This window comes from Salmo trutta, chromosome 17 (genome assembly GCF_901001165.1).
Source record: "Salmo trutta chromosome 17, fSalTru1.1, whole genome shotgun sequence".
In the NCBI taxonomy this organism is placed as follows: domain Eukaryota; kingdom Metazoa; phylum Chordata; class Actinopteri; order Salmoniformes; family Salmonidae; genus Salmo; species Salmo trutta.
This window is the reverse complement of record NC_042973.1, coordinates 34,829,518-34,846,406: the sequence shown is the minus strand read 5'-3', so window position 1 is coordinate 34,846,406 and position 16,889 is coordinate 34,829,518. Positions and strand designations below refer to the sequence as shown.

The 16,889-nt window shown below is 45.4% G+C and overlaps 2 protein-coding genes across 4 annotated transcripts in view; one reads left to right on the top strand and one right to left on the bottom strand.

Moving 5' to 3' along the window:
• The window catches only part of LOC115152092 (serine/threonine-protein kinase WNK1), a 53,081-nt gene extending 46,561 nt beyond the window's left edge, over positions 1–6,520 (top strand). For both annotated transcript variants that reach the window (XM_029696605.1, XM_029696604.1), the window contains exons 19-25: positions 1–799; positions 1,064–1,114; positions 1,480–2,099; positions 2,297–2,490; positions 2,707–2,856; positions 3,034–3,242; positions 3,412–6,520. The exon at positions 1–799 is cut by the window's left edge and continues 139 nt beyond it. In XM_029696605.1, the coding sequence (XP_029552465.1) occupies positions 1–799; positions 1,064–1,114; positions 1,480–2,099; positions 2,297–2,490; positions 2,707–2,856; positions 3,034–3,242; positions 3,412–3,768 (2,380 nt within the window). In that variant the 3' untranslated portion in view covers positions 3,769–6,520. The remainder of the gene's footprint in view (positions 800–1,063; positions 1,115–1,479; positions 2,100–2,296; positions 2,491–2,706; positions 2,857–3,033; positions 3,243–3,411) is intronic.
• Positions 6,521–6,697: 177 nt separating this feature from the next.
• rad52 (RAD52 homolog, DNA repair protein) lies at positions 6,698–12,640 on the bottom strand. 2 transcript variants are annotated; one of them, XM_029696617.1, is made up of 11 exons: positions 12,526–12,640; positions 11,299–11,395; positions 10,591–10,692; positions 10,336–10,429; positions 10,112–10,179; positions 9,117–9,235; positions 8,931–9,006; positions 8,564–8,850; positions 8,202–8,410; positions 7,177–7,446; positions 6,698–6,922 (listed from the first exon to the last, which is right to left on the bottom strand). In XM_029696617.1, exons 2-11 carry the CDS (start codon positions 11,356–11,358, stop codon positions 6,861–6,863), a joined length of 1,347 nt encoding a protein of 448 aa, XP_029552477.1. In that variant the 5' UTR covers positions 11,359–11,395; positions 12,526–12,640; the 3' UTR covers positions 6,698–6,860. The 2 variants fall into 2 exon arrangements, with proteins under 2 accessions (XP_029552477.1, XP_029552479.1); XM_029696619.1 differs by having other exon boundaries at positions 11,299–11,568; positions 12,526–12,627.
• Positions 12,641–16,889: the final 4,249 nt, after the last annotated feature.

Below are 16,889 nucleotides of genomic sequence, written 5' to 3'. Positions count from 1 at the left end.
CTCCTCCACCCTGCCTCATGTCTCTGTCATCCCCTCTGGGTCCTCCTCTCTTCCCTCCTCCACATGCCAAGTTGCCACCGGGAGGGTGTCTCCAACCCCAGTTCCAGCACCTGCTACCAGTGAGCTAATTCCACACCCCCAGCCTGGCTGCCAAGCTGCCCCTGCCCAAATCACATCCCCCCCTTCAGCTGCTCTCCAGCACCCCCAGGCCACCTCGTCCTCTTTCCCCCCAGCCTCTGCCGATCAGATGGGCAGCAGCTCTGCCCCTGTCTCTGGAGCTCCACCCAGTAACTCTGGGACTGTGACCAGCTCAGAGCAGCATCTTGTTCCTATCCTGTCCTCTCAGTCTTTCCCTGTGTCCGTTCCTGTCACTCAGCCCACCTCGTCTCAGTCTCAGCCTGTCCCTACCTTTGTCCCTGTGGCACAGCCTGCAATGGCCCCCACCCAACTTCCACCCTCTACCCTGCCCTCCCAACCGTCCCAGCTGCAGCCAGGGGACCCAGATGGGGGAGAGTCCAAGGCCCCTGGTATAGATGACATCCATGCCCTAGAAAAGAAGCTGCGCTCCCTCTTTAAGGACACCACCTCCGCTGACCCTGGCAACACTGAGACCACCTCTTCCTCCACAGAGACCATCTCCCCTCCCCATCTGGCGGCCCTGGTGCCCCCCTTCAACCTGTCCCTCACTTCAGGGGAACAGGGAGCCCCGGGCCCCCCCTCCAACCCAGGACAGGGCCTCACACCAGCGGAACATGCACAGATCCGTCCAGAACAGCATGGCCAAGCCACCAGAGCGCAGGTACAGTAGAGGGAACTCTGATTGTCCAGTGACTGAGAAGATATAGTATTTGTACTAAATGCTTTTTTCAGTTGTTGTAACTTGAGGGATTTTCTCCCACCTTGATAATAATGATTACATCTTTGTGTGTGTGTGTGTGTGTGTGTGTGTGTGTGTGTGTGTGTGTGTGTGTGTGTGTGTGTGTGTGTGTGTGTGTGTGTGTGTGTGTGTGTGTGTGTGTGTGTGTGTGTGTGTGTGTGTGTGTGTGTGTGTGTGTCGGAGCAGGCAGGCACCCCTACCTCTGAGCAATTGCCTCCATTCCCAGTACCAAACCAGGTTAGTTCTCTTTTCAGAACTTGTCCCCTTGAGAAGTTTTAAGTTATGTACTGTAATGTTGAGTTTTGTAGATGTGTGGAATAGGTGAACGTTGAGTTTTTATTTAAACATTTTAATTTCACCTTTATTTAACCAGGTAGGCTAGTTGAGAACAAGTTCTCATTTGCAATTGCGACCTGGCCAAGATAAAGCAAAGCAGTTCGACACATACAACAACACAGAGTTACACATTACACACGGAGTTGTGCTTGTTCTGTTGTGTTATCTTACCTATATTAGTTGCGTTAGTTATTTTGAATGTTTTCTGAGTGAGTTGTGTTGGTATGTTTGTTACTGACATGTCTCGTGTGTGTGTGTGTGTCCAGTCCCAGCAGCCTCTTGGCAGTCTGGACGGCCAGCTGAGGAGAGCTGTGAGCCCAGAGACCATCCCAGGGAGCAGTAGAGCAACAATGCCCTCCACAGGGGTTGTCAAACTGGGACGCTTCCAGGTCTCAGAAGCTGGCGCCGGCAGCACTCCTGACCCCTCTACCATCGCCTCCTCTTCCTCCCTCACACCCTCTTCGTCCTCCTCCTCTTCTTCCTCGTCTTCCTCCTTTTCCAGCCCAGAGAACACCCTCCACCGCTCCTCCTCGCTCTCCAAAGGAGTCTGGAGTGGAGACTCCGTAGATGGGCTCACTTCTGTCCCAACGCAGCCAGCCACCATCGGACGCTTCCAGGTGACTGCCAGTGTCACACCCAGCCCCAACTCTGTCTCCAAAGTTGGCCGTTTCTCAGTGACGCCAGCTGCAGCCAATACCACGGCTCCTTCGGGATCTAGCTCCTCCAATCAGAACGGCCCTTCCTCTTCGACAACCTCTGACCCCTGTAACTCCGCCTCCGGCGTGAACAGAGGATTGTTTAATCATTACATGACCAGCGACAACGAGGACGACTCGGGGCCAGAGGACGAGGCCTTTGAGAGGGAAGTCAGCCGCCTCCGAGAGAAGTATGTTACCTTCACTCCTCCAAGATGTAACCTGTTTGCTGTTTTGGGCAATATTTCTCTTTATATGTTTTAACATTTCAATGGGATCACTTATTAGTGGTGGAATAGAGAAGTGATGACTGTTGTACTGTATTTGTTACAACCCTGCCTCACTCTGCCCTCCTCCTCTCTTCCTCCACTCCTCCTTCCCTCCACAGACATATGATAGAGATCCAGACCCTCCACTCCCATCACAAGGAGGAAATCGATGCTCTGTTCATCAGGCTGGGTAAACCTCGTCCCTTGGCTGTCCTCTCCCCCTCTGTGGCCATGGCCGGGGGCCGACGCAGGGCCAAGACCAAGGCCAGCAAATCAGCCCGCAGCAGCGCCCAGCCCGGTCCCTTGCACTCAGGTAACACGAGTTATGATTGGTCAGTCCAGCTGTCTGTATCTAGTGAGGGACTATCTGCGCACCGCTGAATGGAAATTAATATACAAATGTTCGACTGCAAGCAACGAGTAATTAGTCAATGTTAAAGGGGTAGAGACTGCTAGCTTAGAAGTTGTAAATGTAATGTGATCAGTTGTTTCTCTCCACTCTGTGGTTGATGTTGGTGTGTGTGTTTAGGAGCCCAAGTCACAGGCCAGACCTCCCCAGAGTCCTCCCCGAAGCAGACGTCTCGCCCCACGGCAGGGCTCTCTGAGCCAGGCAGCCGGACCTCCCTCCAGAACCTCAAACTCTCCCCCTCTTTGCCCAGCCTCAGCACCTCCACCATGGGTAAGCAAACCAAGCGGCGCTCCTATTGTCTATGCTCCTTCACTACATGTTTTAGAAAGGCAAACCCACGTAATATTCATCAAACCAAGAGATGCTACATCTCCGGAAGAGAAGCTAAACTTGATTTGAGAAACGAGTTGGCTTTCCAGGTTGAACTGTTCTCTGTGTGTCTTCCAGGAGTGAGTGGGACCAGTTCAGACAGTGGAGCGAACACCAGCCGGTCCCAGCCGTCAGGCCCTAACATGGCCCCGGCCCTAACACAGAGTCGCAAGGGCACATTCACAGACGACCTGCACCTGCTAGTTGACAACTGGGCCCGAGACGCCATCAGCCTCTCCCACGTCAAGAAAGGACCCAAGGGGACATCCCAGGGACCCGGACACGACGTAAGGCCTCACGACTCAGTCTAAAGACAAGCCATTTCCAATCTATGTTTTTAGCTCTATTTTACATGATGATGTTTTTCTTTTTTTTGCTCTCTTAATAGTGTTTTTTATCTAACTTCCCCTTGTCCAATTCCCCTCCTTCTCTCCTGTCCCCTCTTCCTAACTACAGATCCCTCTACATATCCCTCCACAAGCCAACATGGGCCGAAAGTTTTCTGCCCCCGGCCACCTCTGCCCTACTACCCACCCCTCCACCAACCCCTCCATCCCCCTCTGCCCGCGTCAGGGCTCTCTGGGCACCTCTGCCCAGGTGTTCGGCTACGGCCCATCCACCTACAGCACCCCCCAGTGGGCAGGACCTACAGGTCCCTGTCAGGTAGGCCTCCTGGCCTCCACCCAGCCCCAGGCCCAGTACCAGCCCCAAGCCCCCTCCTCGGCCTCAGCCCCTCTTCAGCAGGCCTTCCATGTGGGAGCCACTCAGAAACCTGTCAGCAACCCTGGAGGCCCCAACCTGAGGCCCACGTAGCCTGGACTTGGGTGTCAGGCTGGGCTGAGAGGGACTGAGGGCAGGGAGGAGGAGAGCCATAGGACAACTACTAGCACTCTCTGATGTTTTGTTCTGTTTCGCTTATTGGTGAGGTGGGAAAAAAAGAAGAGAACGAAGGAGAGGAGACTGTGGTCCTGTCAGACGAAAAAAGAGGTCTCTCTGTCGGTTGGAGGGAGAGTGCAATACATACCCATAGCACACCAATCACACCTTCACCCCTACCAGGGCCCAGTCTTTTCTGCCAATGGCTGTGGAAGCGGGCTGTGATTGACATTTAGGTTTGTCCAATGAAAGCCATTGACCCAAGAGCACAAACAGCAACAGCCAGAGACGTCTGTTGAAAGCAGCATTGTGACGTCGTCATTCCCTTGAAGGAGAGGATAGGGAGGGGGAACTCTTAATCACTTCTTGACTGTAACTGGCCTTAAGCTTAACGAGGACAGAATTTAGAAGATGGAGAGAAACCCCGCACCTCCTAGCCCTATTGTCATTGGCTGAGATTCGGGGTTGTTGAATGGTATGGGAAGCTGTCTTGGCAAGAAACAGTTGAATTGTGGGTATCAAGTTTGTATAAAGAAAGTCGAGGGAGATACAGTATGTAGAGAAGGAAAGAAGGTGGAATGAGAGAGTGAATGGCAGTCGGTAAGGTTTTACTGGATAGTGGTTACCCATATATCATCGTCATACAGTAAGATGCAATAATAGTATTGTGGGGAAAGGAGTGAGTCCCTGGCCCCGTGCAACAGTGGCCTTCAACCCCTAAACGCATGGACACATTTTCTTTGTATAACAAATATTTATTGTCCTAGGTTATGATTCCATGGTTATATTTGACTCTATCTGTCCCTCTGAGATGGTGTTTTGTTATTCCTGACTGAGGATGTTACTTTCTTATTTGAGACCATAACCTGTTAGCGTGAGCGAAGTAACAGACCTGTCTGTAGATAGTTTATCATGACCTACTTCCTGTCATGTCCATGCTTTGGATTTAGCCTGACTGTATCCATGAGTGATTTTGGTTTACACTTTAGAGACTGGTTAGGCTTATCAACTGTTTGAGTTGTAGGCTTCAGCTACTGTGTGGGTTGTCTCACCTCACCACCTGGTGTACTGTAGTCACTCTGATAAGCAAGGCTATGGCCCTCGGTACATTCCTGAGACATGGGGTTATCTATAGATACTACTGGTATATTATCTAGCCGTGAACGGGGCATGATGTTCACACAGACCTTAGAAATGTCAACTTTTCACATCTATCCAACCTTATTTCCCGTTGTCATCATATTTCAAAATCATGACAAATTGTCTGGGGTTCCCTTTCTGTGGTTTATTTTGTGTGTATATTTAAATACAAATACAAGATGTTCTCTATGGACCTATATTCAGCCATCAGATGTTGATGTTTCACTAACTATTAAATGTTGTTAAACAACATGTAGTTAAAGGAATATAACGTGTAATTGCAGGGTTGTTATTGGTGTTGTACTCCCTAACAGCAGAGTAGTCCTGTGCTTCTTCAGCTCTCATCATACACCACCCTGTCATACCTTCTTGTTTTACTGGGTGTATGTCTATACATGCAAGGTACATGTGTTGCATTTAAATAATGCTTTCATATAATGCTCATCGCCATAGAGTACTATGTCTTGCGATTTACCAACCCCCACAGTACACACGCGGACGGACAGCCCTGTAAACTTTCAGAGCTCTTTAGTGCTTCGCATCCTCACTGAGAAATTCCACCATAATCACCTAGCCCTACTGTTCTTTCTGATGGACTAGAGTCCAGTGACTGAAACACCAGTTAACTGCCGACCTGTGAGGTCCATAGACATCGGTAAATGTTTCATGTGAAAGTTAAACATACCTAAAGAAGTCTGTCAGAGGCAGGTGAGTCTCATGTAAAGCAGAGCACAGTGTTGCATGAAAACAAGTTATTTTCTGTGGTCACCAAAACCGGCATTTGTGTTTGTTAGTTATGTTGGTTGTTGAAAAAAGGAATGATTTGTCTTTAAGTGGGTTGTCTGAATGAATGTAATCAGTACAGTATTGCATAGCAGCACTTGTTTTCAACAGATAACAAAACTATACTGTTGTCTTGGGGTTTTTCTCTCCATTGGCACCATTCTCTTGCTTCTCTGCCACCTTACGTGATGAGTGCCATTCCCCTCAATACAGTGACCTCACCCACTCCTGTATTGAACTACTACTTTAACTTCTCTAGAGAATAATAAGTTACTGCAATGCAGAATATGCAATGTTTAATAGGGACCAAGGGGGAATGTTTTCATGCCGACGAGGGTTGTTAGTGTTTTAGATATTGGGAAAACTGAGATACTGCTTCTTTGCCTTGCTGTATGCGAGTCCACACAAAGTGCCGATCTTGAATTGCTCAGGTGTCAATGTATCTCAATATAATATTGGCATCTGTTTCCCCTGAATTCTGCATGCTAACTGGTTTTCGACCTTTGGCTTACCTACAACAACCCACTGTACAGCACAAGCTACTAATCACCCAATTATCAGTAAATATTGAGTTATCCTCAAATGGTGAAGATTCTACCGGCACAGTTCTGTCTCCATAGGCTACTGGCATTTATAACAACGTTATTTCATGTTGTACTCTTGGATTTTTGTCCCTCTTTTGCTCTTCTAGTGATCAGCCTACTCTATGGTTGTTTTTTCACATTGTACAAAATGTTTAAAAAAATAATAAAAAATACAACTGAAATCATATTGTTTCATCTTTTACATGCACCAAGTAGACCTATTTCTGCCAATGAGGTTGGTGTGGCCAGGATCCTGGACCTGTAACATTGAAGGTATGTAATGTTCTCCTTCAGGAACATGATTACATTTAGAACAAAGGTTGCAAGTGGATACACTTGCATGTAAGAGAATAGTCCAGTTTTTTGAAAGGCAAACAAATCCCTGATTTTATTTACAAAAACCATAAACATTTCTTTACATTTAGCAGCAACAAGAGATGCCCATATACTCAACATATCAAATAAAATAACAAATCAAAACTTGTTGGTAAAATGGCTTTAGATAAGTGAAACAGCCTTTTCTCAAGCGTCCAGCTTGCGTTTCTTCATGTACTGTCCTTGTCTACATGGACTGAATGTCTCACCTGTGACAGAAGAAAAGGCAATTAATAATCTAGAAAATGCTGTACCAATGACAAGAATGTTTCTCAAACTAGTTAAATTGAAGGTACTTTACTTTGCTACAATACCTGATTCAGCTAATCAAGGTGTTGATGATTAGATGAATCGGATGTGTTAGTTCAGGTCTGAAACAAAACGCAGCACGCCCAGTAGCCCCCAGGACCAGGGTTAATGATGTCCACTGTTTTAAAGCAGCTCATTCATTACCCAGTCTCACCTGCTCTGTCAGATGTCCTAGGGTGCTGGTTGTGATACTGGGGTTGGTGTCCCCCCTGTCCTTGGCCGTGTGGTGGGGGCTCGTGGGGCCTGACGGGGGGTCGTAGGGATGGTGAAGCCCCTCTCTGAGGTGTCTTACTGCGGGTCAGCATTTGGTGACTACCCCCAGGAGTGCTGGGTCGTAACGAGGACGATGTTGCTGAAGGTCCACCTGCTGGGGCCTCCAACTCCTGGATGCCGTCAAGAGTGAAGTCCCACAGCTCTGGGTTATCTTGGGAGGACGATGACAAGTGTTTTAGAGAATATACAGTATATTGTCACACTATGGGGATTTTATAGCCCCTAGTACAACAGTAACAACTAGAAGCAGCCACAGTATTCAGGTACACATGTAACAGAGACGCCAGCATAGGGAGGTGGATTTCTGCAACACCAGCATGCATTGTAGATATGCGTAATCGAAACCATTTTCAGAGTAGTTCCCATTCTTTCTACTTGAGCCCCCTGGTGGTGGTTTACGGTACTGGCCAGATACTCATCCCTGCTGCAGGGTGCTTTGTGTCCACTAGGGGTGCTGTAGGCCATGGTGGTCTTGGTCCCTGGTGAGGGGTGCTAAACCTACCTGGAAGGAGAGAGGTATCCCATTCCCAAAGAGCATGGCAACACTAGTACAAGACGAACAAACACTCACATACACAGTCATAAAGAACATGGCTAACAGACGCTAACACATACGCCCTACTGCATTAATACAGAATTTGGACATTTCTTGCTAACACATTTTATGGTCTTCCACAGTGCTCGACTTGGATTGAAATAGGTGCCGGAAATCATTTTGGGTACCGGTACTGTTTATATTTTAGGTGCAGGAGCTTCACAATACTTTGAGCTAATATTCTATAAGAGGAACAGGAGCTCAAGCAGTAGAACATTTGAGGTGCTGGTACTCAGCTCCAGTGAGCTCCTGCCCAAGTCAAGCACCGATCATCCAAAATATAGTATTTTCTTGCTTGCTTATTGTCTTACCATGAGCTTCACTGGGTGCCTGTGCAATAGCTGTGTCTGGGCCCTCTGTCTTGAGCTGGAGCAGAGTTTGTCCCTGTCCCTGCAGGAGCTTTTTCGCCTCCATCTCCTGGCGGAACTTCTGCTGCAGCTGCTGCTGCTTGAGCTTCCTCAGCTGCTTGGGGTCTGTGTGGGCATCAGAGAGACAGAGGTCCTCCACATCTGATAAAGACCTGAAGGAAGGAGGACGAGAGGGATAGAGAGAAGATAAGAGAACAGAGGTGAGAGTAAGAGTTTGGGTACAGAGAGGAAATATAGAGACAGACACCTGTAATAAAACCAATACACAAGAAAGGTTTACAGTTAGTCATCTGGCTGTTGCTTACCTGACAAGATTACAGCGTTTGTTCTCACTGTCTGATGGAGCTGAGGGGGCTACAGGTCCAGAGGCAGCAGTAGGGGTATGTGAGAGAAAGGTCCTGGCTCCCCCTCTGTCCCCGTGCTCCGCTGGGGGAGCCTGGTGGTGGTTGTGGGCCCTGGGCTGCTCCAGTGGTGCCCTGCCTGACCCAGGCCCAGCACCCTCCCACCGGGCCAAGCTATACAGCCGGGCCTTCTCCACTGACGGCTCACTGTCAGAACGCTTGGTCTGGGCTGGGTCCAGAGGGGGAGCAGGCTGGGAGAGACAGAGACAGTGAACACTGGAAAGGATGGATGGATGGATGTAAATGACAGTTGACAGGAACAGTATCTAACCTGTTTAGGGATCTTGTTGATGGATATGAGGTACTCTTTATTCATGATACAGTTCCCAAGGGCGTTTCCAAAACATCTGGAAGGATGGGGGATCAAATATCAGAACCACAACAAACTCAGACACCAACACACGCACACAGTAAAAAGTAGTTCATGGTACATGAAGTGTAGTGTCTCCCCCTGTACTTGAGTGCTCTCTTCAGTCCATCAGTGACCGCCTCTTTCCTGGCCTTCTCCAGTGACAGGGCCTTGGACTTTTGTCCCTCGCTCACCCCGTAGCCAACGTCCTCATGGAACGACCCGTCCTATGGTGAGAGAGACACACCAAACACACTTAGTAATACAGGAAGTGTGTGAAATACATTATAGTAAAAAGTGTGAGTTGACACACCCAAAATGTTTTGTAGCAGTGCTAACAGAGTAAACTGTATTAAAAAACAGAAAGTTGTACACTATATATACTGAGTGTACAACACATTAAGGACACCTGCTCTTTCCATGTCATAGACTGACCAGGTGAAAGTTATGATCCCTTATCGATGTCACTTGTTAAATCCACTTCAATCAGTGTAGATGAAGAGAAGACGGGTTAAAGGATTTTTAAGCCTTGAGGAATGGATTGTGTGTGTGTGTGCACCATTCAGAGGGTGAATGGGCAAGACAAAAGATTTATGTGCCTTTGAACAGGGTAGGGTAGCAGGTGCCAAGCGCACCGGTTTGTGTCAAGAAATGCAATGCTGAGGGGTTTTTCCACGCTCAAGTTTCACGTGTGTATCAAGAATGGTCCACCACCCAAAGGACATCCAGCCAACTTGACACAACTGTGGGAAGCATTGGAGTCAACATGGGCCAGCATCCCTGTGGAACGCTTTCAACACCTTGTAGAGTCCATTCCACAACAAACTGAGGCAGTTCTGATGGGGGGGGGGTTGAAACTCAATATTAGAAGGTGTCAATGTTTTATACACTCAGTGTATGTACTACTATATATATATATATATATATATACTATAGATGCTCCCAACTATTTAATGGGTAAACCTAATAACCAAATGTTGGCACCGCATTGCCGCACAACTCATTGCACCCTGCCTTGAAACACACTCCCAAAACTGGGAAGAGCCAACAGAAGCACTGCAGATTTGAAAAAACAATGGTTGACTTCTCTGCCCATCACCCACCTTCAGTTGGACTTTGACAAATGCACTGACTCCAACGTAGAACTTCCCATTGATGAGGTCAACAAAGTCTGTGAGGGGACAGTCCGTCACTGTGTTGTGACTGTGCATTACACTGACACATTCATATACAGTACCCAGTAAATAAATAATAAAGGTTACACTGAAGACAGAAGCAAGTGTCTACATATACTGTTTAATAGCTAGCGATGCTCCAGCTCTCCTACCGACGTTCTGCTGGGAGATAGAGTGAGACCAGCCGTTGTATCCAAACAGCTCATTGGCCAGGCTGATCACACGGTGCCCCTCAATGTAACACACCTGCAACAAGGACAACACTGTCTTTAGTTCCAAGCGGGCGTTTTAGTGAGTGAAGGCTGATGATGAAGTGTGTACTTATTGGTTAGTTTTCTCTTGGGTTGATTAGGATGTCATTCAAAGTTGTTGTCAACAACAAAAAGGTTTATGTGACTTGGCCTTGCCTTCTGGCCCCCTCCAGCCATCCTGGAGCTGATGTATTCAGGTCCCAGCTTCTGTCGCAGTGCATTCTGGACTGCCTGGTACTCCTCTGCAGTATAGTTATACTGAAAAGATAAAGTCTTGGTTGAGGTTTGCTTGTCATTTTAAAGCAAAAAGGTCAGTGTCCTACACTGTTTTGATTCATTTGGATGGATAAAAAAAGTCTAAGGTATGTTCTATAGTCTAAAGAGGCTTTCTTATCCTGCATCTTAAAGATACACTATGCAGAAATCACTCCGCCATTTCATGCTTGCTAAAATTCTAAGTTTGCCTAATTTCAGTTTGTGACAAAACAAGCAGTGTAGACTATAGAGAATCATTGTACCATCTAAACCACTGTGAAATATATTTTCCATAACCAAAAATATAGTACTTTCAGAAGTACTTTTAAAGTAAAAGCCGCTAAAACTAAACTTAATGGGAAGCATAGCAATAGTTCACATAGAACAGATCTACAGCTTCTTAGACTTGCTTTCAATGAGAATGGCAGATCTCTATTTCTATGTGAATTTGGTAGGATCACCCAAAAAGTTACATATTGCAGCTTTAAATGATCTGAAAACAAAGGATGGATGACGCATTCCCTGTCCAGTTCTTTCACATCAGTGTTTAAATGAAAGGATAGAGGATTTGGAGCCACTTTAGACTACTGAGATGCACCCCAAACCTACCTGCCCGAAGCACGTGTTGGATGCTCGGATGCTCTTGTCCTCCTCTGTATCATGGTGCATATTTTCAGTCTCCAGTTTATCAATACTGTGGCAGGTGCTGCAAAAAGTGTATGACAGACAGTCAATCAAGTCCTGGCCGGTTGCATGAAGGCCTGGTATGGGAATTGTTCCATCCACGACCGCAAGGTTCTCCAGCGGGTGGTGCAGACGGCCCAGTACATCACTGGGACCGTGCTCACACCCATCTAGGACATCTCCTCGAAATGGTACCTGTTAAAGGCCCACAGCATCATAAAGGACCCACTGCCACAAGTTGACGGTCTCTAAGCATTAAATTGTGCCTTCCTGTCAGCTGCTGAGGGGAGAACGGCTCATAATAATACCTGGAACGGAATCAAACGGGTGGAAACCATTTGTTTCATACCATTCCACTAATAACGGTCCAGCCATTGTTTTTATTTAACCTTTATTTAAACTAGGCAAGACAGTTAAGAACAAATTCTTATTTACAATGTAGGCTAACTTGCTCAGGGGCAGAACGACAGATCTTTACCTTGTCAGCTCGGGGATTCGATCCAGCAACCTTTCAGTTACGCTCTAACCACTAGGCTACCTGCTGCCCCTTAAAGATTCACTACCACGAGCCCGTCCTTCCCAATTATGGTGCCACAAACATCCTATTAACGTTATAGCTACTTATGGTAAAATGTGTTTTCTATTCTACTGAGCCATTTACTTTGTTCGTATTGTTATATGTTTCTTACTGTTACGGTGTCGAGAAAGAACATTCAAGTAAGCGTTTCGTTGGACGGTGTATGCCATGTGTATCTAGTACATACGACTAATAAAACGTATCCAGCTGTATTACTGTCCAAATCGACAATGTACCGTTTGAAAATGTAAATACTGACATAACGAAGTGCGCACAGTTTGCAAAACTAACTCGATACTTTGACCTTAATAAGCAAGCATTTCGCTACACTCGCAATAACACCTGCTAACCAACTATGTGACCAATAAAATGTGATTTCAATAGTTACAATGTAGCTATCGCTTTGATACAAACTGCTAATGTCTGGAACGTGTCTAGCTAACTAGTTGGCTCGCTATAACTAACTGGCTAGCAGTTGTTTTGGCATACATTAGCCGATGAAAAATGTGCTAGCTATGAGGTGAAGCTGTATTATTCACAAACATTGGAAAGTTAATACATGTTCCGTAAATTACCTTGGTGTTTAGTTTATAGCTAGTGAATTCTAGCTAGCTACAAAATATTTTATTTCCCGCTTGCCCCCGAGTCGAAGTTTGAGTGACGCATCTTCTTCTTCTTTAAGGTTTTATGGCAGACTACAACCTATTGGTGTATTGCCGCCACCTACTGTATGGGGTGGTAAAACAAGCACCTCATTCCTGCTCGGGCGCCTGTGAGGACAGAGCATTCATCTACAAGTCTCCTTGTAATGTCTCTGCTGTAAAATCTGAGCCCCAAAAAACGCTCAGCCGCACTCACAACGATGACAATTTTTTCTGATTTCCTCTCTGTTTGCGCTGTACAGTTGATAACCAATGCAATAAATGCTACAAAGTCCAAATTCATAACATGCAACATGTCAGGATCCCTCTGTTGACAAGGAACATCATCTGGTGTCTCTACTCCTACTACCATTACTTCTTCAACGTCACTCCACTCTTCTCACCACCTCTGGACAGGAGACATCATGGACAGCCCTTATTCTTTCCAGCTCCATCTCCTTCACCCTAAACAGGGCACTTCAGAAATGCAGGTGCATGTTCACCACCACAATTGCAGCATACGATACTCCTCTCATCTACATACACTTGACACATGGCCAAATCATTTCTTTTTTTCACATTGCATAGGTTTGGTCATGACTGCTCTCACAGGGCATCTCATAAAATCCAAATACACGTGAGAAGGGAGAGAATCCAATTTTAAAAAACAATAGAATGGATAGAGTGGACTTCCTCAGTCCATCCACCATGCAGGTCAGTTGTTGTGCACCAACCACTTGATCCAATTCTTCACATATATCCTTTGCCCTGCTTCGAAGGTCCACACATGACACATTCCAATCCGACATCTTCTTGAGGCGCAGAGCACACTCCTTCTGTTCCATAGTTACACAAAATAACAAAATAAGCCCACTTCTCGTTACTCTCACCGACACCACTTTACCCAAAGCATCCATGATTTTCATAGACTTCAAATGGATCTCCCAGGAAACTCCATCGATCCAAAACTCTTACTCCAAACAAAAAATAATCAGAACTAGGCTTGGATTTACTAGTTTCCACTACAACTTTACTTCTCTTATTTCCTTTTGTATTCGCCACTGTAATCCAATTCTTCTCATCCACTTGATATGCCATCTGATTCAAACAGAACATCTGCTTCTGCCATCTTCCTTCCCCTACCTCCTTGTGTGACTTATCTTGAAAAATGTGACCCTTCCTCTTTAAATTTGTATTGGTGGATCGCAACCAACTGAAAGGTGCATACACCACCACTGTACCGCCACCTACTGTACTGGAGTTTGAGCCTCTTAATCTACAATATTTCTATTTTCTAGCCCTGTGTTTCCGCCTACTGTTCTGGGGTGTGAAATCATTCAACTTTATTACACAAAAGGGAAGGGGAAAAGAACGGGGGAAACTAGCCCTACACCAGCTAAACCTACACCTATTAAAACCTCACCATTATTACACTATTTGACCCTATCTGATCCTACACCAGGCTAGCAGCCTAGAAGGATGGCAAGCTATCGTTCAACACACCTTGTAACTCCTCTGCAGTAAAATTTTGTCGACCCAAGTACTTCTCTACAGGTGCCACAACATTTATTTTCAGTGATTTGCATTCCATTTCATAGCCATGATAACCATGGCTATGAACGCTTAGAATCCAACCTTACTGAAATGTTTTTCCTATCACTCTCTATTGGCCTCGGCCTACTCGCACACTTAGGATCCCTCACCCTGAACCATCTTCCTCTACTACTCTCTTCGCTGACTCAGCATACCACACCTTCTGTGCTACTCGGATTCTGGCAACCTCGGCCCGCCTTTCTCTCATCGGACACCATAGGTACACCTACAGTTAACGCGCACAGCTTTTTCCACTGATACTACACATTCCTCTGTTTCAATAAAGGTTAAATAAAGTCCTGCACACTTCTCACATCTAGGAATCTCCCTCCTACACTCTGCTGCAACATGACCATACGCTTGGCCCCTAAAACACTGTAATGAATTAGGGACTAAAGCTCTCACGGAATAACTGACACATCCTAGCTTGACTTTGTCGGGTAAAGACTCTGCATCAAAACTCAGCAGGACAGACAGTGTCTTCTCTGTTTCACTACACTCTCCACAGGATCTGCGTTGCACCAAACAGTAGGTGTCACAGACACCAGGAATCTACCATTTCTGTTGGTCCTCCTCAACACTGTGCCACTCCAGTTATCACTCCCTTCAATGGCACCCTGCTCCGGAGAGCAAAGCATGTCCCAGGTCTTGTCCCGAGGCGTGTGGTAACGAGCACCCACAAGACACACAAGTCCACTTCATCTGCTGTAATAGCAAACTGTTCAAATGGTTGTTGTATCTTCAATTTGTCTCCATGTTGTGCCGACAAAAGAAATGTACTCTACAAACCGTCATTACCCATCCCGAATTTGACCCTAGTCAAACCCCTTCGCTTTGCTCATTGGTCGTACGCGGGTTAAGTGGGTTTGTACAGTATTTTTAAGGATGTTAGGATTTGTGCATTCATGTCCTAAATGAATCATCATCATCATTAATTCATATGTCATTGTTTTCAGTCACATCGATAGCCGTATATGTGAAAAATAAATAACCCTTGACCCTAGGCGACGTAAAAATATTTATAATCGCAGTTTCTCGACCAACCTTGTGCCAACCCTGACTGACTGCACTAAAGTGGCCCCGCCACTCGTGTCATGATGATGTGACAGCTGGCACAGAGGAGAGCCCTCTCTGCTGTGCTTAAACTGGGTGAGATTGGGGTCAATGCTGGATATAGAGCAGCATGTTTCTAACCCCATTAGTCAGGACTTTATAGGGAGATAGTGGTCATATTCAAAATGTGAATTACACATTACATCTAGGCTACAGAAGCCCACAATAATGTAGCCTGATAGCCAAGAAAATATTGCCGTGTGTGTGTGTGTGTGTGTGTGTGTGTGTGTGTGTGTGTGTGTGTGTGTGTGTGTGTGTGTGTGTGTGTGTGTGTGTGTGTGTGTGTGTGTGTGTGTGTGTGTGTGTGTGTGTGTGTGTGTGTGTGTGTGTGTGTGTGTGTTTGAATCTGACTGTTCAGTTCTGTTTTACTCTAGTATAGTCCACTTGTAAACAGTCATTGTTATGGAGACAGACCAACAAAGGTCCAGACCTAAACATCCTAAGCACCAAGGATGGGCCTACAGAAAAAAGATCTGATTTTACTCAATTTTATGAAGTTCCCTCACTGAGCGTGTACGTGAGTGAAGATGAAAGTAATGCTGTAAAGTACTTAAGTAAAAATACTTTAAAGTACTACTTAAGTAGTTATTGGGGGAATCTATACTTTATATATATTTATATTTTGGACAACTTTTTCCTAAAGAAAATTATGTACTTTTTACTCCATACATTTTCCCTGACACCCAAAAGTACTCATTACATTTTGAATGCTTAGCAGGACAGGAAAATGGTCCAATTCACACACTTATCTTGAGAGCATACCTGGTCATCCCTACTGCCTCTGATCTTGCGGACTCACTAAACACAAATGCATTGTTTGTAAATGATGTCTGAGTGTTGGAGTGTGCCCCTGGCTATCTGTAAATTAAAAATAAATTAAAAATTGTCCTGTCTGATTTGCTTAATATAAGGAACTTTAAATTATTTATACTTTTATTTTTTAATCTTAAGCATATTTTAGCAATTACATTTACTTTTGATACTTATTAAGTATATTTAAAACCAAATACTTTTAGACTTTTACTCAAGTAGTGTTTTACTGAGTGACTTTTACTTCTGTCATTTTCTATTAAGGTATCATGACTTTTACTCAAGTATGACAATTGGGTCCCTTTTCCACCACTGGTAAATAGTTACAGCCTGTAACTGTGTAACTAGGAAAAATTGTTACTAGTCTAATTCAAAACTATTCAGCTCTCTGAAAAGGGAATGTGTAGGCTATTACATTACAAATTATGTACAATAAATTGTAGAAGAGTGCTGTAATATATAATATAAACATCTATAGGCCTAATTTAAATTGCGCATCCTGATCATTCTTTTCCTTTTTACAACTTCCTTGCTTGAATGAGAATGTTTATCTCGTCCACACCACAACACCAGACACCAAAACGCGCGTACACGCTCACATGCCGCTTTCAAGACAACTGATAACTCGGGAAAGTCGGAAATGTCCAACTTGAAAACTCGTTACTACTTGAAAAATGTCTGAATTGACCAATAGAAATTCTCTACGCAAAAAAAAAACATATAGTTAAACTCGGAGATTCCGCGTTTCCGAGTGGTCTTGAAAGCACCAACAGACGCAAAAC